This window comes from Nicotiana tomentosiformis, chromosome 7 (genome assembly GCF_000390325.3).
Source record: "Nicotiana tomentosiformis chromosome 7, ASM39032v3, whole genome shotgun sequence".
NCBI classification, from domain to species: domain Eukaryota; kingdom Viridiplantae; phylum Streptophyta; class Magnoliopsida; order Solanales; family Solanaceae; genus Nicotiana; species Nicotiana tomentosiformis.
The window spans coordinates 43866096-43890283 of NC_090818.1; the positions used below are offsets into that span (position 1 = coordinate 43866096).

The following is a 24188-nucleotide window of genomic DNA, read 5'->3' on the forward strand; positions in this document are numbered from 1 at the left end:
TAGAATTATACCTGAAGTGCTGAATAAATCTTGATATCTACTCCGCATGTTTTCCTCAGCCTCCCAAGTCGCTTCCTCGACTGGTTGGCCCCTCCACTAGACGTTTACTATAGAAACCCTCTTGGACCTCAACTGGCGAACCTGTATACCAACAATGGCAATTGGCTCCTCTTCATAACCCAATCTATCATCTAGCTGAACTGTGCTGAAGTCTAATACATGTGATAGATCGGCATGATACTTCCGGAGCATAGATACGTGGAAAACCAGATGAACTCCCAATAGGCTAGGAGGCAATGCAAGCTCATAAGCAACCTCCCCAACTCATTTCAACACCTCAAATGGGCCTATAAACCTTGGGCTCAACTTGCCCTTCTTCCCGAATCTCATAATTTCCTTCATCGGCGAAACCTTCAAGAGAAAATTTTCACCTACCATAAATGATATATCACGCGCTTTCTGATCCGCGTAACTTTTCTTCCTGGACTGTGCTGTATGAAGTCGTTCCTGAATCAATTTTACCTTTCCAAGGTATCCCTTACCAAATCAGTACCATATAACTTAGCCTCACCTGGCTCAAACCATCCGATAGGTGAACAACATCGCCGACCATATAAAGCCTCAAATGGAGGCATCTCGATGCCGGATTGGTAACTGTTATTATAAGCAAACTCGGCCAAAGGCAGGAAACGATCCCACTGACCTCCAAAGTCGATCACACATGCCCTGAGCATATCCTCCAAAATCTGAATTGTCCGCTCTGACTGCCCGTCGGTCTGCGGATGAAAGACTGTGCTGAGCTCTACACAGGTCCCCAACTCACTCTGTACTGCTCTCCAGAAATGTGAAGTAAACTGAGGGCCTCTATCTGATATGATGGAAATTGGCACACCGTGCAACCGAACTATCTCCTGAATATAAATCTGGGCCAACCTCTCTAAAGTATACGTAGTCCCAACAGGAATAAAATGTGCCGACTTGGTCAACCTGTCAACAATCACCCAAACTGCATCAAACTTCCTCAAAGTCCGCGGCAACCCAACTACAAAGTCCATAGTAATTCGTTCACATTTCCACTCTGATATAGTCATCTGCTGAAGTATGCCACCTGACCTCTGGTGCTCATATTTCACTTGCTAGCAATTTAGACACCTAGATACATACTCAACTATGTCCTTTTTCATTCGTCGCCACCAATAATGCTGCCTCAAGTCATGATACATCTTAGTAGCACATGGATGAATAGAATACCGAGAACTGTGTACCTCCTCCAGGATCGTTTTCCTCAGTCCATCCACATTAGGAACACATAGACGATCCTGAAGTCGCAAAACACCATCCGCTCTAATAGTAACTTCCTTGGCACCACCTTGTAGTACCGTTTCACAAAGAGCCGTCAAGTATGGTTCATCATACTGGCGAGCCTTGATCTGTTCAAATAGTGAAGATTGGGCCACCACACATGCAAGAACTCGGCTGGGCTCTGAAATATCCATCCTCACAAGTCTGTTAGCCAAGGACTGAATATCTGAGGCTAATGGCCTTTCCTCTGCTGAAATGAAAGCCAAACTACCCATACTCTCCGCCTTTCTTCTCAAGGCATCTGCAACCACATTTTCTTTGCCCGGATGATACAGGATAATAATATCATAATCTTTTAGTAACTCCAGCCATCTGCGCTGCCTCAAATTTAGGTCCCTCTGCTTGAACAAATGCTGCAAACTGCGATGATCAGTGTAAACTTCACAAGACACCCCATAAAGATAATGCCTCCAAATCTTAAGAGTGTGAACAATCGCAGCTAACTCCAAATCATGTACCGGATAATTCTTTTCGTGGGGATTCGGCTGACGTGAAGCATATGCAATAACTTGCCCTTCCTGCATCAATACACAATCCAAGCCAACGCGCGAAGCGTCGCAATACACTGTATACATCCCCGAACCGGAAGGCAACACTAACACTGGTGTTGTAGTCAATGATGTCTTGAGCTTCTGAAAGCTCACCTCACAATCATCGAACCATCGGGATGGAGCACCCTTCTGGGTTAATTTGGTCAAAGGTGCTGCAATATATGAAATACCTTCCACGAACCGACGATAATAACCTGCCAAACCCAGAAAACTCCTGATCTTCGTCGCCGAAGTGGGACGATGCCAATTCTGAACTGCCTCAATCTTTTTGGGATCAACTTTAATACCTTTGCCCGATACAATATGTCCCAAAAATGCTATAGACTCAAGCCAGAACTCACATTTAGAGAACTTAGCATATAACTTTTTTTCTCGCAATGTTTGAAGCACTACTCTCATATGTTGCTCATGCTCCTCCTTACTACGTGAGTAGATCAAAATGTCATCAATGAAGACAATGACAAATGAATCAATATATGGCCTGAATACCTTGTTCATCAGATCCATAAACACTGCCGGGGCATTAGTTAAACTGAAAGACATTACCAGAAACTCATAATGACCATATCTAGTACGGAAAGCAGTCTTCGGAACATCCGAATCCCGAATCTTCAACTGATGGTACCCCGACCTCAAGTCGAACTTAGAGAATACCCTAGCACCCTGCAACTGGTCAAATAAGTCATCAATACGCGGAAACGGGTACTTGTTTTTAATAGTGACTTTGTTTAATTGGCGATAATCAATACACATTCGCATCGTGCCATCTTTCTTCTTCACAAATAATACCACACTTCCCTAAGGCCCATAAGCCATTGTATTCCTTCTTAAGCACCATATAAGTACCACCACCGAGACACCCACTCTGAAGAGGCCTTATGTGAACTTAAAATTGTTCTTTTACCTTTCTTATACTGGAATGTAGAATCCATAGTCATACAGAATTGCCGCAAGTCCCGACACCATCAAATACAAATCTTAGATTCTATCCATACACAAGTCCGAAAAAACAATTTCAATTGCTATATATAAATCTCGGACCCATTAGAACCTTCTCAGACACATGCCCCATTAGCACAACAACACTCAAAGAAATAACCCTGCCTTAACACCACTGCCCAAATTCATATTCCATGCACATTACATTCTTCACAACTTACAAATTTAATCATTCCATAATTTTTCATATTTTCATAAGTGCATTACATCCCGTATTCAGGAAATTTCCGTACTCGAGTCATCCTCGATCTCAGCCTCTGTAGTCATAACTGCTCCACAAGTATGTCTCGGACAAAAATTTAATTTAACCTATAACCATGAAATTGAATTGTCAATAGCAGGCTCCCCCACTTGGCTCGAAGCCGTAGAATAAAACATTTGATAACTCACAATACTCATACCATATTACTGCTATAATACTACAGTCAGTTCAATGAAAATTCTTTTCAAGCTCATGCAATACCAACCATAAAATACCTCAATCATCCGTTAAGCTCGCATTTATTCTCTTGACAGTCAAGTCAACTTTCTCACCCAGATTCAAATTCAAATCTCAACACATACACTATGCTGGTAGAAAAGAAACTCTTCACTCAACATTATAAGGATCACACATCCGTAAATTACCCCGCAGGTGATAACCTGCCTGCTTGGCCTCAAACTGGCATCTTTCTATACTTATTTTTACAGCCACAACTACTAAGTAATCACTTAACCTTCTTGAGTCCAAACTCATTGACAAGACATGAGAATTTAATTTGTTCCACAATTTAACAACGTGAAAGATCCTTCAATACACTCACAACTTGAGACTATACGTCAAATAAAGACAGAAATCAAGTACCCAATAGCAAACTCTTGAGTCACAAGTAAACTTTATTCTCACATTCAACCCATCTGAACACATCTCGCAGTCACATCATACTTATCATATAGCTATTCAACCGCTCATCGAGCCATAAATTTTCCACTCATAGGGATACTACTAGACATATGAGTCCAAATGTACAAGTCACAACTGAAGCTACCGAGCCTACGCTGCGGTTCAACCATGGCCTCAAGTCCGCAAGACTGGCCCATCACCAAAACACATAATACATATATCGAACCTCGTTCTTGGAATCACAAGCCGGCGATGCACAATCGATATCGAGCGCTTATGTGCGCATACGAATGCGTGGAAGGAATTCAAAGAGTTATGTCTCAAGCTGAATCAATTTTGCACGATAGAGAAAGAAAGATGGGAAGTATATATCCTAAATGCCATGTAGCCTCTCGAATATAAGTATGGACGTCATCATATCGATCCGCAAGACTCTACTAGACACTTGCTCATGATTTGTAGAACCTATGAACCTAGAGCTCTGATACCACCTTATCACGACCCAAAATCTTACTAGTCATGATAGCACCTAACACAACCCGCTAGGTAAGCCAACTTTCAATTATCCAATTACAACAACAATTATTTAAAAGAGAATATCTAAAATCAATACATTTCTCCAAGAACTGGTAGTACAAATCATGAACTTCTAAGAATAGAGTATACAAAGCGGAACTGAAATAAATACATAATCTGTTTGAATAATACATAAACAATGCTTTTATAAATCTAAGGCTACCTTGAACAAGAGGTAACTACAACAGGAACGCAGGTACATCTTCAAATCCGGCAACCATCGAACACAGCCACAACCACAACCAATATCTGCACGCAATGTGCAGAAGTGCAGTATCAGTACAACCGGCCCCATGTACTGAGTAAGTAATAATCCTAGCCTTATGTTGAAAGTAGTGACGAGCTTCTACCAAGGTCAGAGTCCAACTTCTATAACCAACAATAGTTCATAACAATATTAAACAAGTAATACCAGAAGTGACACAAGAATAAATGTTCAGCTAAATTATGACTTCTGAAAATAGTTCTACCTTTCAAATACATCAATGAAAACCCGAATCGTTTACCGAAGTTACCAAAAATATGAATAAGTTTGAAAACAGTAATTTTTCCAAAATTCTTTCAATAATAAATAAAATATTTTATTTTCTTTCCCAGATAACCAGTGTAAAATAAATGCATCACTATGCCCATCTGTCAACATGTGTGAGAAATCATAAATAATGTGATACCGTACAACATGAGGAAAACACATCTCTATGCATATATGCCATGTGTGCATGTCAATGTAATGTATCTCAGAGATTTCACTCGTGTACTCACTCTCAGAGTACTCAATCTCATTGTCTCGCATTATCTCTCACTATGCTCAGCACACTCAATCACTCAACGCTATACAATGCCTGCTGCGGCGTGCAGCCGGATCCCTATTTATAGTCGACTGCGCTCATTGGGGGTGTGTACAGACTCATGAGGGGAATCTACAGCCCAAGGGATATAAGCACGGATAACTCACGTGCTGCACGGACAACTCACGTGCTATAATATCATATTTGGATCCACACGGATAACTCACGTGTTGCACGAAAAACTCACGTGCTATAATAATATCTGGATCCACACGTACAACGCACGTGCTTCACGACCAACTCACATGCAAGAGTATAATATATATAAAGCCAGCATGGCCTGCTGCGGCGTGCAGCCCGATCCCAAAAATATCCTCACAATCAGGTCCTCGGCATCCCTCAGTCATCAATCTCTCCAGTCTCTCTCTCATGGGCTCACAATGTCATGAGAATAGCCCAAAATGATGATATGATGTATCAATAAATAACAATAGAGACTGAGATATGATATGCACTGAAATGAATATGACTGAGTATGAAGTTTCAATTTAAAATAAATAATTCACAATAATATGATCTCTGTGGGTCCCAATAATACTGGAACATAGCCTCAACATGCTTTTTAATATACTTTTCAGCTCAATTTCATTAACACATAAAACCGCATGGAAATTGCTAAGATTATTTATTATACAATTTCACAGAAATAATTATGTCACAATTTTTATAGTGCACGCCCACACGCCTATCACCTAGCTTGTGCGTCACCTCCCAACAATTCACGAAATATATATATTCAGGGTTCATACCATCAGCTCCAAGATTAGAAGAGTTACTTACCTCGAACAAGGCAAACCCAACGTCAAGCAAGCTAATCAATACTTAGGAAATTCCATTCTGCGCGTATCCACCTCTGAATGCCTTCTTGTCTCCTCAATTCAATGCCAACGATCCGAAACTAAAATTTACCCCTTAATATTACTACAACGATCTACTATACTAAGCAACTTTAATCTACAATATCAACATCCATTGGGGCCAACATTAGTAACAAATTCCATAGTTTAGGCCATTTAGACAATTTACCAAACATCTAATGGGCATACATTTATGCATTTCTTAACCATAGAAATAGTTCTTCCAACTACCATAATTTACCAACAATTCATCCCACCATGATTCTTTAACAACTTATAATCCTAACATCACATGTGTGACCAACCATTCTCACCCAACCAACAAAATTCCATCAAATAATCTCCTTTCAATCTCTATAATGGTTATGTATTTAAATTGGGAGCTTATGGCTTCCAATCACCATACCATGAGTTCCTATAATTAATTCATACTCATATTCCCATAATATATTCATACATGTAAGTATAAGGGTGTAGGATTACCTTTTGGAAGAAATCTTGCAAAACCCTCCTTTGAGTTCTTGAAGAAATTTCTTGAAGATCTATGTATTTTATGTGTAGATTTCATCAATACTAGTGTAGAAATGATAGAATTTCACACTAAAATAATGAAAATTTCTTACCTTGAAGAAGAGGGGAGTTGGTGGTCTTGAGAGAGTGGAGAAGAGCTCCAAAATTCGTCCAAATGAAATGGGAAAAATGAACCCCGAAATTATTTTGTATTTATAGGCCCAGATTTCTGGGTTTCGGATGCTGCCATGGATGTTTCGCATCCCCACTTCACTCCATTTTGAAGTTCGGATGCGGACCTGGATGCTATGGTAGCACTTCACTACAAGCCTTTCTTTCGGATGCGGCCTCAGATGCTTCGCATCCGCAGACTCCTCTGCTAGCCTTTGGTAATTTGGTCATAACTTCTTATAGGAATGTCCAAATGATGAACGGTTTGAAGCGTTAGAAACTAGACTCGAAGACCTTTAAGTTTATATGTCATACATCACATAACTGCTTATATATATAGATATGCTCGTCCAAAATTTGGTCTTGTGCGTACTCATTTGGAACTTTAGTCTATCATGAAATTTCCAACTTGACTTGGACTTAGGGCTCTCCTTAGACACCACATCACTTATAATATGCCTCATACACTTATTTTCATATTCAATTGATATCCTTTATATTAATGGTCCTTGTCCACACACAAAATAATATAATGAGCGCATATCAACTTTCTTACTAGCGCTCAAGTACTTCGAAATTTTTCGGGGTGTTACAGGGTCATTCCTATTTTAATTTGGTTATTATTTGTTAGATTTAAAAATAAAATAAAAATGCTATCGAAAAGTTGTATTTTTCTGTCATTATGTTTTTTTTGTGAGGTACTAGCAACTTTTATGATTTTTATTTGAAAAAACATAGTTGTATGACTTTGATTAAAAAAATCATAATTATATGACCATTTGTGAAATTTACCCTTCACTATCACGAGCCTGCCCTCTTTTCAAAGATATATATAAGCATTTCTTTGCATGGCGAAAATCTTTTATGTTAAAAAAAAGTAAAAAAAAAAAAAAATGTCAATCGGTAAAATGCAAGTGTGGCGTTTGGTGTCATTTTCTTTTAAGAAATGACCTAAATTGAGGAGTCGAGTATCAAAATAACATACATTAAATTTTACATAGTCTTCGCAAAGCTGCTTTAATCACTTGACAAAGGACTTGTCATCACCTGTAATCAGGATCCTCATTTGTCTCTTGCATCCAATCTTCACCATGAGGCAGTTCAGAGGTCATCATTTTATTACTCTATTATATCTGCATAGAGATGAAATCCAAACTAGGCTGTGTAATTTCTACATCAAAGTTGGCTGTTGACCCCCTTTTATATTTTTAATTTAACAAAAGATAACCGAGAAGTAGGGTCCTCGGAATCACTATAAAAGTTGGAGCGTTATACCACCTACCATAGGCGTAAAATTGTGTGGAACTTGCAGTTGTGTTGTTAGTTTTTATGTTGTCCCTTAAAATGTTTAGGTTTTGTTATTTTAATGTCTAAGTACTTCAGGTGTAGTTTCTGAATATTTAAATATTAACTTTAGTACCTGAATCGAGATGGAGGTGGCAAAGAGAACTCAAGTTCAACACTCATTTGGTGTGGATCTATGTCTAAATTTCTATATTGGTGTTTTCTCTTCCAGTGTCTTAACGGGTGTTTTATGCTCTATTTGGTATTGTGCAACTCCATAAGCAAAAAAAATACAGTAACTGAATCAAGTTTGAGACAATTCCAAGAAATACTCTGTTATGTTACATTGTCAGTCTTTTTATTTTTGTCTATCAATCCGCTGAATGCAGAATTCATTTGCTGAAACGACGGAATTTTAGCAAGCTGAACTGCATAAATTTGACAGATACATATATCAAACAGGATCCTTTTGCATATTAAACACTACAAATTGCACTAATTGCATACTCTTGTAAATCTGACTGATATTTCATCTAAAAAACTCAACTGTTTCAGAAGTAGTGAAGAAGGAGACAAAAGAAAAAAAAGAAAGAAGATATTTTGTGATATTATGCTTTAGTGGTGTAGGCGAGTAAGATTACCATTACAATTCCAATCCCTGCACATTATATTTTACTCCATGCTCTCAATAAAGTTGCTCTGTCAAGTAATTTGAACTGGTATAAATATTATGCCATTTGTTTCAATTTATATGAATCTATTTTCTTTTTAGTCAATTTCAAAACCGATAAACCCTTTCCTAATCGGAAAACTCTTAATTTTAGGATTGCAATTTTATCTTGAATGAAAAGCTTTCACATTCACACAAATGGTATGACAATATTTTACATCACAAGTATCAAAAGATTTATAATCAAACAAATATGAGCAAAATTCATTTATAATCACTCGGGCCAAACTTATAGCATCCGGTAGCCACAAAAATGACCCAATTCAAGTCATAGCCTAAAAATAATGGAATTTAAGAGAAGCAAGCTGCTATATAACTCAATTCAGCACTAAAAGCTTAATCCATCATATAAGTAGAGACCATAGAGATATATTAAAACACTGATGTTAAAATTGATATACTATTAACATATAATATTGGTTTAAATAAAGAAAATCAAGGAATCAATTACTTGGACCTCGTCTCTATCATGGCAAAACCATTCACCTCCACAAATATGAGAAACACTACTCTGAATCTTGATAAGTGTTTAACAGACCAAACTAATTTCTTTATACAAAGATATGCAGGCCACTTCCCTCAATTCTTTCAAAGAAACAATTGGATCAAAATAGAAGAATGACCTATTATAAGTATTGAGCTAAGCTCATCAATCAGCATATCTCTTTCAATACTTAGCTAACATAAATAAAATTTATCCCTTTTTCAATTTTCTGTTTTACTTTAGTCCTTACACCTAAAAAAAAAGTTGGAGAGCAAAAATGGAAAGAGAGCTTATCGATGATTGTTCAAATTGGAATTATTTTTTTGAATTGTAGAAATTTTATGATTGTTCTTTCTTAGATAACTATGCATAACGTTAAAATATATACTAAATAGACTGTCACTATACAATTTATATACAATAAACTATTACTATACAAAATATATACAAAATATACTGTCACTATATAAAAGATATACAAAATAGACTGACACAGTACAATTTATATACAATAGACTGTCACTATATAAAAAAGACTGTCACTATACAAAATATATACTAAATAGACTGTCTCTTTACAATTTATCTACAATAAACTGTCACTGTACAAAATATATATAAAATAGACTGTCACTATACAAAAAATATACAAAATAGACTGTCACTATACAATTTATATACAATAGACAGTCACTATACAAAATATATATAAAATAGACTATCACTATACAAAAAATATATAAAATAGACTGTCATTATACAAAAAATATCTAAATAGACTGTCATTATACAAAATTATACTAAATAGACTGTCACTATACAATTTATATACAATAGACTGTTCCTATACAAAATATATACAAAATAGACTGTCACTATACAAAAATTATACAAAATAGACTGTCACTGTACAATTTATATATAATAGACTGTCACTATACAAAAAATATACAAAATAGACTGTCACTATATAAAAAATACACAAAATAAATATTTTTGGCTATTAAATGTAATATGTTTTGGCCGGAGGGACATTTCGGGTCAATAGGAAAAAATATTGACTAATAAAATTTTGAGGGGTATAGAGGGTCATTTTCTCTCAAATGAATGATTTTTAAGGTGAAATATGGTTACAAATAGATTTGCAAACCAAATCCAGAATCAATTTCTTGGGTCGTTTGTTTTCAGGAACAGTCCAAACCCAAGAAATCAGAAAAATGTCTAGCCCAAAAGCAACTCCTAGCCCATGGCAAGTTTGGTTAATTACAATACGACCTTCTTATTCTTTTATAGGTTTTTTTTTTCATTTAAATTTTAGGTTCTCGCATTTCTAAGTGGAAAAAAGGCTGGATTTACCCTATGTACTTGGCTAAATAGTGTACATTTACGCTGTGACGCTCTGTTATACTTTTCATCTAAATACACTCCTACCATTATTAAAGTTAAAAAAAAATGTCCTGTCCTACCGGATGTCCACTGTTACACCCAAACCCTCAAAATTATACATATGCTATTTTCTTATTGGATATTATGTAACTAAGTATTCTTAATTTTGAGACAATTTCTATTTGTGGGTCCCACTTCCCTTTTTAACTTTCTTTCCATCTTTTTTTTTTGTTTCACCTGCACATCTCCTCCATCGATACACCCGGTACGAACGCTTTCTTGATTTATTAGTTCATTTTTCAATCGCATTATGAACGGCACAACTGAGAAATGGATGAAAGCTTCACTAATTGAAGTACGTGTTTTAGCTTTGTAAATATCTAATTTTTGCTCTTCTATTTCTCCTACATTATATTTTTCTAGGTTTATTCTGTGCGTTTATAGATTTTTGAATTAGATTTTAGTTTAATTAGTTTGTTAAAGGGGTTAAGGGATTGGGTTTATTATTTTAAATCCCAAATTGACCCAAATATTGGACCAAAATCGCAGGCCCGGTAGCTCCAAGACCCTGTCCGGATGGGCTGCCTAGAAGACACCAAAATGACGTCGTTTTGGTTAAGTGGGTGAGATCAAATTCTAGCCCTTCATCTCTCCCAGATCCAACGGCTCTCATCGTTTCCCACCCTAGGTAATTAAAGCCTAGTTTCCCATTTCCCTTATTATCCTCCCCCCTTTCTTCCTCCTCTCTCTTCTCTTTCTCCTTTCTGCCGCTCCACCCGTCGACGAAAATCGCTCACCGGCGGCGGACGCCCTCCAAACACTCCCAAATCACACCACGACCTCCTCTCCTCACCTTCTTTCTAGATCCATAACCCAAATCTTCCAAATCCCTCCCAGAAAGTGGCAAAACCAAACCCTAATCGCGCCGCCACCACTACCGCCACCGCTCACCGCCTCCAATCCCCACCAAAATCGCACCATCTCCTCATTTTCTCATCATCTCTCCATATCTCCAACTCAAATCCTCAAAAGCCTCACCATCGCTGACCTCCACTTCTACTATCGTCCGCCAATTACCAAATGCCCTGAACCTCTGTTTTTGCTATTATTGACTCAAAGACCTTCATTTATTTTTGGCAAGATGACGAAACCCTTTCGTTTTAGCATCTGCCCGAAAGAAACGTGCGTTTCGGAGTCGGACACCCTCCTCTTGTCATCTCCGGCGTCTTCTCGTGGCTCGAACAATTTCAAGCACACTCGTTAGGTATAATCGTCATCCTTTCACTTAATTTCTAATTTTTTCTATATAAGTAGGTTAATTTCTGATTTTTCTATTTTTGGTTTGTTCTTTGTTAACTAGAGTCTCAAGTTAGATTTATTTAAATTAGTCATCTCTATTTAGCCTAGTTGTTTATTAGATTGTCACTGACCAAACTGATCTTAGTATCGTCGAATCGTTTACTTAGTTAGTTAATTGTTTAGTTGTTGAACGCCATTGTCCGATTGTTAACGATGCTCGTCTAATTTTTGTTTTGAGCGTTAGCTTGTGAATTCAGTTTTTTGTTCTATATTAGTTTAGGTTTTAGTTTCATTTAAAGTATTGTTTCTGTTTTGTCAATTCTTAGTTGTTTTAGTTTGATTTAGTTCAAAATCAATAGGGTGATATTGATGTTGTTAAAATCTGAAGTTTAAATAATTTTATCATAAAATAGGGTACTAGTAGCCTACTTTTTACTAATAGGGTGGCTGAAATAATAATTTTTCCTCCTTGCTCTGCTATAGCAGATTTTCAGGCGGTCCTTTCACCCTTTGGACAACCTTTGAACAATACTTAGCACATAAAGTGAGTCCTTTTTGGACAGACTTTTGGTGAACCAAAATCTGTCAAAAAATGACTTTATTTGCCTATTTAAGAGGGTGCTCTTCCCACACCTGACACATACAGTCTATCACACTTAGATAACATCTTTAGAGTTGCTTTAATACACATATCTTTCAACAAAAAATCAGCACCTGAATACTTTAGTAAGCTGAAATTTTTTGGGCTTTGTGAATGAATCTTAGAGTGAAAACTTTTAGAAAAGTATAAGTCTTCTTTAGAGTTGGTTCTGAGTTTCTTCTTTAAGGTTTTCAGACTGTTTAAACACAATTTGTTGCTAGTTTTTTTTGTTGATTTTGCTGCTATTTTCTGCTGCTTCTGTTGCTGAGCTCTTATTCTTCATTGCTGTATTTATTTTCTGCGACCCAGGTAACCTTTAAACTCTGTAATGCATATTTTTAATAGCAATTGATGAGGATTTGAGCATGTTTAGATTACTTGAAGCATCTTCAAGGAAATTTGCTATATGGATGAATGTTGAGGTTTCAATCTTGAAATCAAGCTTTGGATCATAATGTTAAATCCATGACTTTTTTATTGCCTTGTAGCATTTCTCTGTTAGCCTTTAAGTATATTTTATGAGAATCTTGATCATGTTGTAGAAAAGAAAAATTGTTAAAGACTGATGAAGATTTTGAAAGTGGGCAGAATGTATTAGTTTTGTAAAAAAACAAATAGTTATGTTTGGCATAGGATCTTTACTGTTCTCTTTATTTGAAGTTCTGCTGGAAGTACTAATATTATCAAAAGATCACTGATCCATTTTATTACTCTATTATAACAATAATAATGTTCTTGCTTTAAAGTTAGTTTCTCGTTATCTATGCTTGTTTGTTCTTAATTTTGTATTTCTTTGGTCAGTTCTCCTTAAATATTTGTTCCTTTTCTGATTTACGTATTTCTCTTTAGTATTTCTTTTTTTAAGCTTAGTAAAAAATAGAAGTCACTTTCTTAAGATACATAGAAATGGGATGGGTTGTTTAGTCAGTTGCTAAAGCTTAGTATTGCTAGTTGAAAGTTTGAAATTAATAAGATTGGGCTAACAAGAATAAGGAGCCAAATGAGCTGACCTGCTGGCCCATTTTCAGTAATAACAAAGCTGGCCCATTTTCTTTTTAAATAAGCAAGGGCTGGCCCAATGCCAAAGCATGTCCAAAAAGGGCCAGCAGTTTTAATACTCAAATAGCTGGCCCATTCCCTTTTAAATCAATGGATGTCCACTGTTTAAAATAACAAGTTAGCCCAACTTTTTATATTTATATTTTTAGTCAAATAATCTCAATAAAAATCAGATTTTCTTTTATTAAAATAACTTTACAATTTAGTCTTCTTAATAATTAATTTTAAACGCTAGGCAACTAGTAGGCGCGCTTTAACTTCACGGACTAGCTTGCGTAGCGTGATGTTTGTCATTCAATTAATTCATCAATTTCATACCATATCTAATAGTTTTAATTAATTTCTAATCCTTTTGCCATAACCGCGGATTCGCTTGTGTAGTGCGATAGTAACATTTAATAATTTTCAAAAATTATTTTTTTTCTCAAAGCACAAATGTAGTAATTTTTCAACAGTAAATAACATGCTAATAATCCTTTATAATGACTGCGGATTCGCTTGCGTAGCGCTGTTATGACAAAAATTAATAAACTTCGTCTCGATCACGCATTTGCTTGCGTGGTGTGGTTATGACACCTTATTATTCAAAACATTCTTTAATTTTTCTAAATAATCAAGAAATAATAGCGGATAGGTAAAACATGAAAACCAACAAAATACAGTTTGTTCAAAATTAATTCAAGCCATTTCTAGTCAATAAAAGCAACCGTGCTAGAACCACGAGACTCGGGGAATGCCATACACTTTCTCCCCGGTCAACAAAATTTCTTACCCGCACTTTATTTTCGCAGACCAAATAATAATAGAGTCAAACCTTCCTTGACTTTGGATTCAAATAAAATGTGACTTGGAACACCGAAAAATCAATTCCAAGTGACGACTCTATAAATAAAATAATCCCTACTCAAGTTTGTCACTTTAATTGGAAAAATTGATTAACCCTCTTCAATCTAACACATATTCTTTTTGGGGTAAAAAGGGGTGCGACAGCTCTGGCGACTCCGCTGGGGACAACCAGAATTCGAGCTTGTACATGTTAACTTTTATTTGGTTTTACTAATTTTGTATATATTGTGATTTATTTGTGCCTAATGTGCTACCTGTCTGCTTTTTACTGCTTTGATATTGTTGAACTGTACATATATACCGTCTTCTCACACACCCCTATGAGTCTTCTTGAAATTAAATTGGGCATTTACTTGATATAGCCCGCTTTCTTTGAGATAGCCGAGGTGCTTGTTATCCGGTGAAGGATTTTAGTCACACATATTTTAGACGGGGAGCACCACCAGCTAAGTCGGAAAGCAATGCTACCGGTACGCTGACCCTCCTCGGCTCGAGTTGTCCGCTTGAGTAAGCCAGTCTAGATACCTTCTCTATCAGGATTTAAACTTAGAAGAACAAACCTCATGCCGGATATCCCTAATAGGTTCGCTTTATTTGCATCATGTACATTTGACTTAGCAGCGCTCGACATAGGGGTCGAGTTCTGTTTTAGGACAGGTACCTTGTTGAGACCAATATGTTCATTTTATGTGCTATCTGTTACATTATTTGGGAGGCTTGTATGTTGACCGGCTTTAGGATAAATTAGTTGAATGAACAAGAGAGAAAATCTCTAATTTTTGTACAATGCTTGTTAAACAAAAATTAAAATAAAAAATTAAAATAAAATAAGGGGACGATGTGGTCTAGTTCTATGGTTTTAAGGATTAATTTTCATAAATCAAAAGAGAACATAGTCGGTTTTTATCGAACTATGCGAGTTTGATTCTCACTATTCGGTGATATACGTAGGCAACCTCCATCGGGTTCGACTCACATTTTTCAAAAAAAAAAAAAGAAGAATAAAAATTACGCATGTGCATAAAATTTTCGAAAAAAGAAAAATAAAATTAAAAAATTGCTATTTTTGGTCACCTTTTACTATTTTGCCCTCGTATCCGGCCATTTTTCCAAGACAACCTTAAAATCTTCGTCGGAAGTGCTAAAGGGTTGTATTTGTAAAAATAGTTGCTTTGTCCATTCTTTTATGTTTTTTTACCATTTTGCTCTTATGTCCAGCCATTTTGCAGAGACAGCCTAAAACCTTCCACGGAAGAAAGACTATTTTTGTAAAAATGACTATTTCATCTGTTTTTGTGTGCTTTTTACTGTGTTGCCTTTGTATCGGGCCGTTTTGCCGAGACAACCTTAAAATCTTTCTCGGAAGTGCTGAAGGGTTGTTTTTGTAAAGTAGCTATTTTGTCCCTCTTTTTTTTCTTTCATCATTTTTGCCCTTATGTCCGGCCATTTTTGTCGAGACAACTTTAAACCTTATACGGAAGTACCGAAAGGCTGTTTTAGCAAAATAGCCATATTATCTAGTTTTGTTTGGCCGTTTTACCAAGACAACCTTAAAATCTTCCTCGGAAGTGCTGGAGGGCCGTTTTTGTAAAATAGCTACTTTGTTCAACTTTTACCATTTTGCCCTTATGTTCGGCCATTTTTGCCGACACAACCTTAAACCTTCCACGGAAGTACTCAAGGGCTGTTTTCATAAAAATGACCATTTTATCTAATTTTGTCTGGTCATATTTGCCGAGACAGCCTTTGCACCTCTCTCAGGAGTACCGAAGGGCCATTTTCGTAAAAATCGGCTTTTTATTTTTTTTGTCTACTTTTTATTATTTTGTCCCTATGTTTGGTTATTTTTGCCGAGTCATCCTTTAAGCCTTCCGTGGAAGTATCAAAGGGCCGTTTTCTTAATAATAGCCATTTTTCCTACTTTTATCATTTCAACTTTTGTGTCCGGTAATTTCAAAAAATAATGAACAATATATTGAGTCCTAAATTGGCATTTAAAAAAAATCGAAACTTGCATACAGTTTAGGTAAGTTCTGATCCCTTTTTATCTTATTCTTAGGTTCACTATGAATTCTCCACAAAGAGGCAGTCAGAAAAGGGTAAGGGACGAGACACCTCCTATGTTCTTGGTCAGAGTTAAGACCCCGAGTAGTCTCTGTAATTGGTGGGCTAGTTTTGCTACATGGGAACAAAACCAAGTATTTAAGCATCTCAAGTTTCTCACAAACATCATAGAAATTAAGCCTAACAAAGATTTACTCGAGACCCTAGTGGGTTTTTGGGACCCCGTGAACAATGTCTTCAGGTTCAAAGATTGTGAAATGATGCCTACATTGGAAGAATTATGTGGGTTTACCGGATTGGGGAGAGTTCTTAGTGGGAAAAATCCTGTGGCTCAAAGAAAAGTTGGTGTGAGCAACCTTTTGAAGAAGTTATGCCTCTGTCGAATTCCAATGGTTTGCTTGAACGAAGGTTGGGTTCTGTTGGAATATCTCTATGACAGATTTGGGGATGAGAAAGGGTTTGAGAACTTCTCGGCCACAGAATTCGTCAACCAATTAAGTTACAACACTTGTAGGGAGTTGAGAATCTTCGCGTTCATGATATCATTTCTAGGGATCATGGTCTTTCCATAGCGTGGTGGGCGCATCAGAATTCGATTGGTTGCGGTAGTCTCATTTTTGCAAAGTAGCGAGGATCATACCATTCTTCCCATGACTCTGGGAGATATTTTTGAGCTTTGACCTGCTGCCAAGAGGGTAAAGATTACTCGAGGGACGCAACATTCTGTTGCAGATGTGGTTCATAGAGCACCTTTATCATCATCAAATAGTAGTAAATTTCAAGATAATTAGCTGAATTACATTGGATGTCACCCAGACAGGGCCGCGAGTTGTAATCTTCCAGAGGGGGTGACGGAATGGCGGACATTATTTGGTTCATTAAGTGCTGATAGAATCACTTGGGACTATTATTGGTTCCTTTATGCTAGGGTCATGCATATGTCGACAGATCACCCGTTCTTTATACTCATGGGTTTTGGAGGTTTCCAATCCTACGCACCCCTACGTGTCATGCGCCAACTAGGGAGAGAGCAAAAAAGGCCCCCAATTAAGGACATACGTCCATTTATGTGGGAATTCAAGGGAAGGAACTTCCAAGGGAGTCATATCCACAAAAGGTTTGGTTCTGTGGTAGATTTTCTGACTTGGACGAGATGGTAGCTGATCGTGAACGTGGGGAGGTAAGCCTCGCATACCATGAGTGGTTTCACAACCAGGCTATCCCGTAGCAAAGGCCAGAAAGATCCATAAGGAATGCATTTGATTGGGAGGAGGAGATCGAGGCCAGAGTTAGAGAAACCGGAAGGGAAGTAGCACAAGAGTACCAATCATATATTAACATTTTACATGAAGACAAAGGCATTCTGGAGACAGCCATGGACATAGAACAGGCTGATTTCGAGGGGGGAAAGGCTCAGTGGGTACAAGAGTGGCTATCACTCAAAGCTCAAATTAGACAGAAAAAAGTGATCACTACTGCTCAACAACAAGAAGAAAGAGAAGCCCAGTTCAAGGTGGTCCGTGATCATGAGCGCAGAGGTTTTGCTCCATTAATCCAAGGTCTGAGGGATCAGATAGGGGGGATTTGAGTCAAGCAAGGTGCGCCAGATTGCGGAGATTGAAATAGAAAGACATCACTAGAGAGATATGGCCTTGGAGCACGAGCATGATCCACTGGATCTAGCTGAGTCTCGTGGTCAGCGAAATCAAGAGTTGCATTTGGCTCAGAAACACATTAAGGGAAAGGTCCTCGAGGTAGCCATATACACCTCCCGAGAATGCAGGAGTTTCCACAGAATGACACCTGAGCGGTTTGCAGAAGTATCATTGAATGTCGCCCGCCACATATCTGCAGACTTAGAGAGGATATACCACGATGTTGGGGGTCAGTCACATGAATAAGTGCCTAGAATACAGTGATGCCGTTGGATTCTCCCGCAAAAGATCAGAGTCATCATTTACTTGGCAGTCCATTTTGATTGTTCATTTGTTGTCATTGAGTTTGTAAGAGTCTTTTGGTGTGTTGAGTCTTGTTGTTTTGCTTTTTATCTTTAAAAGTCTGTTTGAGTCGAGTCTGGTCTTGTTTAGATGTTCGTCTTTATGTAATTTTTGTTCTTGGGTCTTGTATTAAAAAAAATAAGAAGAAGAAGTTGAAAATCAATGAAAAAGATGTTGTTTTAGAAAAATTCAAAAATGAACCAAAAAGATTTTTGTTTTTGTAAATATGAGTAATAAAAAAAATTGGTCATGTCCCTTAACTGCGTACTGATCTGATTCATGCGGCGATATGATACGTAGGCAACCTCCAAAAGGTTCGATCAAATATTTTTCAACGACTCTAAAGCAGCAACTTTATAAACCGGAATGAAATATGAAGCCTTCCAAAAGCATGTTAGTAATGGTGATAATGTTAGGAACATGGCATATTACGTGTGATTCATATATGTAAAATGCTTAACCCTAACACATTTATTGTCTGTTATATAATAAGCTTAAGGTGGTTGGTTTGTGGTAAAACTGGCAACACATCATTACTTCACCAGATCTAAGAGAAAGGTAGCAATGGCTAACAGTGATGAAATCGAGTTGGTCAGTAACGACCCCCAGGGTCAGCCAGTTGAGCAAGAGTCGGAGGAAGTAAGAGGATTGAAACAACGAGCCACCATCTCATGCTTTTGATGGATAATACTACTCTCCAAATATGGCTTTCAGGGTCTCGACTCCACACAATCAGACTCCTCGGTACGAGTCACTAGTGGAAAATGAAAAGCCTGCCAAGACGGGTGAGCCAAAAGAGATGGCTAGGAAAATGAAAAGTCTTGAACAGAACATCAAAAACATATAAGGACTAGGTGATCACAAAAGTGTTTCATTCAGTGATCTATGCATGTTCCCTCATATCTATTTGCCACCAGGGTTCAAGACCCCAAATTTTGAGAAATATGATGGACACAGTGACCCTATCACCCACTTGAAAAGGTACTGCAACCAACTGAGAGGTGCAAGTGGAAAAAAAGAATTGCTGATGGCTTATTTTGGGGAAAGTCTTGTGGGGTTAGCCTCCAAATGGTTCATTGACTAAGATATCTCTCATTGACATGTCTGGGATGACATGGCGCATGCCTTCATCAAATAATTCCAGTACAGCATTGATATTGCACCAGATCGCAATTCTGTGTCCAATATGAAGAAAAAGCCAACTGAAAGCTATAGGGAGTATGCCATCAAGTGGAGGGAGCAAACGTCTAGAGTTAAGCCACCCATGGATAACCACGAGTTGATCACTGTTTTCCTGGAGGCTCAAGAGCCTGATTACTTTAAGAACATGATATTCGTGATGGGTAGACCTCTTGCAGAAGCAATCAAAATAGGGGAGATGGTCGAAAATGGCCTCAAGACTGGCAGAATTATAAGTCAAACTGCTCTCAAAGCCACCACCCACGCAATCCAAAATGGGTCGGGAAGTTTAGCAAATATAAAAAAGAGAGATGAAGGGTCCATGATGACCTCGGGATCCAGGGAAGTTCAAAGAGGGGCATCACACCCTCATGTGCAAGTTCAGCAGGGGCAATCTAGCTACCCTCAACATTACTATCCCCCATCAATTCCTCAATACTCCGTAGGCCCACCACAGTATACAGTGTTTAATGCTCAATCCTATGCTTGGCCTCCCAATCAACAGGTACGGGCACCATCACCAAGGATCCCCCGACCTCATCAACAAAAATTTTGGACACCCTACAATGCTCGTCCCAGGCAGGACTATGGTTGAGAGCAGAGGCCGGTGGAAAAACTTACTCCATTGGCTGAATCATACTCTAGTCTGTTCCAGAAGTTGAAGCAGATGGGCGTGATTGGACCCATCACTCCCCCACCATATGCATCCCGATTCACATGGATTTCAAGCAAATACTATATGTGAATATCATTCAGGTGCCTCGGGGCATAGCACTGATGACTGTTGAACTCTGAAAAGAGTCATAGAAAGACTCATCGCTGAAAAATTGATTGTGGTAACGAATGGTGAAGACCCTCATAATGTGACAAAGAACCCATTGCCAGCACACAATGATGTTTATTTTGTGGGAATGATTGGCTGAGATCAAGAATACAAGCCGGTTGGTCGAGAAGAAATGACAGTGGGAATGATTCAAGAAGGAACTTGACTAGAAGTAAGTCCAAGATGAGATGTGCCGTTGATTGTGAAAGCTGCCCAGAGCTCAGAGAAGGCAACTTTATTTGTTCAAAAATTTGAGGTAGGAAATTCGTTCCAATGTTCCAAGCCTAAAGTTGTATGTCCTTGGAGGCCACCCCATCACAAGGCAGAATCAGGGCGGTACGAAGGGTATAACAAAGCCGATCATAATCAAGCCTGCCATACATCCCCGTGTGACAAATACGAAAACCAGTCGTTGGAACTACAAAAAAATTGTGATAACCTACAAAGGCAAGAAAATCATAGAAGAAGTGGGGGAAAGTGGAGGTTTGAATCGATCGGGGAGGTGTTACTCTCAAGAAGAGTTGAGGAAGGCCAAGCAAATCAGAGAAGGCCAAATGCCAATAAAGAAACCCGTCACTGAAGAAGAGGCGAAAGAGCTTTTGAAAAAGATAAAAGTCCAAGATTACTCAATCATTGACCAGCTGAGAAAGACTCCTGCCCAAATCTCTCTACTATCTCTGCTCATACATTTAGAAGAGCAGGACCGTGTACTAATCAAGATCCTAAATGAGGCACATGTCTCAGAGAAGACCACAGTGACTTAGTTAGAGAAGATGGCCAACAGATATTTTGAGGTGAATAAAATCACCTTTACTGATGATAAACTCCCCGAAGAAGGAGCCGGCCACAATATGGCTTTACACCTGACTGTCAAATGCGAGGTGCACTCCATAAAGCGAGTCATGGTTGATGGAGAATCGAGCGTAGATGTATTCCCTCTCTCCACCTTGCCATGCATGAAGATCAATACAGACAGAATCTGACCCAACAATGTCCGCATTCGGGCTTTTGATGGCTCAGCGAGAGACACCATTGGGGAGATCCACCTCACCATGACAATTGGGCAGGTAGATTTTGAAATTGTCTTCCAAATAGTGGATATGGAAACTTCTTATAAATTTCTTCTTGGAAGGCCATGGATCCATATGGCTCGAGCTGTGCCATCCACCTTGCATCAGATGCTCAAGTTCAAACATGACAGACAAGAAATTATTGTTCACGAAGAAGACGAGTCATCCCTTTATAAAGACCCGTTAATCCCGTGTATTGAGGCCAAGAAAGGGTGAGAGTCCATTGTCTATCAGACTTTCGAAATGATTGTTGTGGACCATATTAAGGAAGGAAAGCCCATTCTGCATACTCATATTTTTGCCACATCTGTAATGGTGGCTGCACTTATGCTGGGTTATGAGCCAGAAAAAGGCTTGGGGGCATCATTGCAAGGAATTTCAGAACCCATCTCTCCCTTTAGTAACAAGGGTACTTTTGGCTTAGGCTTCAGGCCAGCACAAGCAGATGAAGACAAAGACAAGCACTGAAAAAGCATGGGTGGGTCTTGCAGCAACCTATCCCTCACATTTTACATTTTTGTTAAGCAACGAATCCAAGAGGGTCAAAATTCCTCGGCGCAGGAAAACATTGATGAAAGTTTCTATGGCCTCAGCCAGATGTTTTCTGAAGTGAATATGATCCAGGTTGGTGAAGGCACTAGTCGTGCCGATATGCAACTAATTGGCCCAGACACCATGCTCAACAACTCGGAAGCAACTCCTCTCCCCACAAGGAAGGAGTCTTGGTAGTTTGTTTTTGTAGATTCTTTTTTGTATTTTGGGTTACCTTCAGGGTTGTAATCCAAACATCTCAGTATGATTATTTTGTTTTAATGTTAACCCTTCTATCCTTTCAAGTTCAATGAAATGCAGTTCATTTTCATATTAAGTTTTGTATCTTTTCCTTTTACTAATTCTTGTCATTTTATTTCCATTTCTGTTTTGTTAATGCCTGCTTTAATAACATGATATGCATCCATAATTCACGCCCAGATCTTAAAAGACTGTCTAATTTTGAAATAATGCATCAAGAGGTCGAATATGATGAAGATGAGGCTGTTGAGGACATAAAAAAAGAGTTAGAACAATTTGAAAATAATCCTAAGTTCAACCTCAATGCAACTGAGCCAATTAATATCGGAATCCATGAAGAAGTTAGAGAAACAAAGATAAGCATTCACACTGAACAAAAAACCAGAGATGCCTTGATTCAACTTTTATTTGAATACAGAGATGTATTTGCTTGTTCTTATGATGATATGCCGGGTTTAAGTGCTGATATAGTGGTTCATAAGCTTCCCACATATCCTGATTTTCCACCAGTCCAACAAAAGCAACGAAAATTTAAAACTGACATGAGTGACAAAATCAAAGAGGAAATAATGAAGTAACTTTGCATCAATGTGGTCAGAGCTGTCTGATAAACCACCTGGGTGGCAAATTTTGTGCCTGTGCCAAAGAAGGATCAAAAAACCAAAGTCTGTGTTGACTACAAGGGCCTTAACAAAGCAAGTCCAAAGGATAATTTTCCTTTACCAAACACCTACATTCTTATAGATAATTGCGCAAAGCATGAGATACAATCGTTCGTGGATTGCTATGCTGGGTACCACCAGATTCTAATGGATAAGCATAATGCAGAGAAGACCACTTTCACCACTCCATGGGGTACTTATTGCTACAGGGTCATGCCATTCGATTTGAAGAATGCAGGGGAAACTTACATGAGGGACATGACTACCATTTTTCATGACATGATACACAAAGAGATTGAAGTATATGTCGATGGTGTCATCATAAAATCAAAAACACAGGCTGATCATGTGCGCGATTTGAAAGAGTTCTTCGAACGGCTGCGAAGGTATGACCTTAAGCTCAATCCAGCCAAGTGGGCATTTGGGGTTCCATCTGGAAGCTTCTCGATTTTATAGTCAGTCAGAGAGGCATCAAATTGGATCCATCTAAGAGAAATTCCATTCGAGATCTATCACCCCCGAAGAACAAAACTGAAGTCATGAGTTTGCTCGAGAGGTTAAACTACATCAATAGGTTCAATGCTCAACTCATAACCACGTGCGAGCCCATCTTTAAGTTGTTGAAAAAGAATGTTGCTGTTAAATGGACATGAGACTGCCAAAAGAATTCGACAAGATCAAAGACTATCTGTCGAAACCCCCGGTACTGGTCCCACCTGAACCGGGTAGGCCTTTATTTTTATATCTATTAGTGATGAATAATTTCTTTGGCTGCGTTATGGGGCAACATGATGCGACAGGCAAAAAGGAACATACAATCTATTATTTGAGCAAGAAGTTCACCAATTATGAGGTTAAGTATACCCTTTTAGAAAGGACTTGTTGTGCCTTGACTTGGGTCTCTCAGAAGCCGAGGCATTATATTTTGGCCTACACTACTTACCTCGTATCTAGAATGGATCCTTTGAAGTACATCTTTCGAAAGCCAATGCCCACCGGTAGGCTCGCAAAATGGCAAATTTTGCTCACAGAGTTCGACATCATCTATGTCACTCGCACCGTAATGAAAGCACAAGCTTTGGCAGATCATTTGGCAGAGAATCCAGTTGATGATGA

General features: G+C 38.2%; 1 protein-coding gene across 1 annotated transcript; it reads left to right on the forward strand.

Moving 5' to 3' along the window:
* Positions 1-22619: 22619 nt before the first annotated feature.
* LOC138895540 (uncharacterized) lies at positions 22620-22988 on the forward strand. The gene has a single exon (XM_070180240.1). The coding sequence runs from the start codon at positions 22620-22622 to the stop codon at positions 22986-22988; it is 369 nt and encodes a 122-aa protein (XP_070036341.1).
* The last annotated feature ends 1200 nt before the right edge of the window (positions 22989-24188 follow it).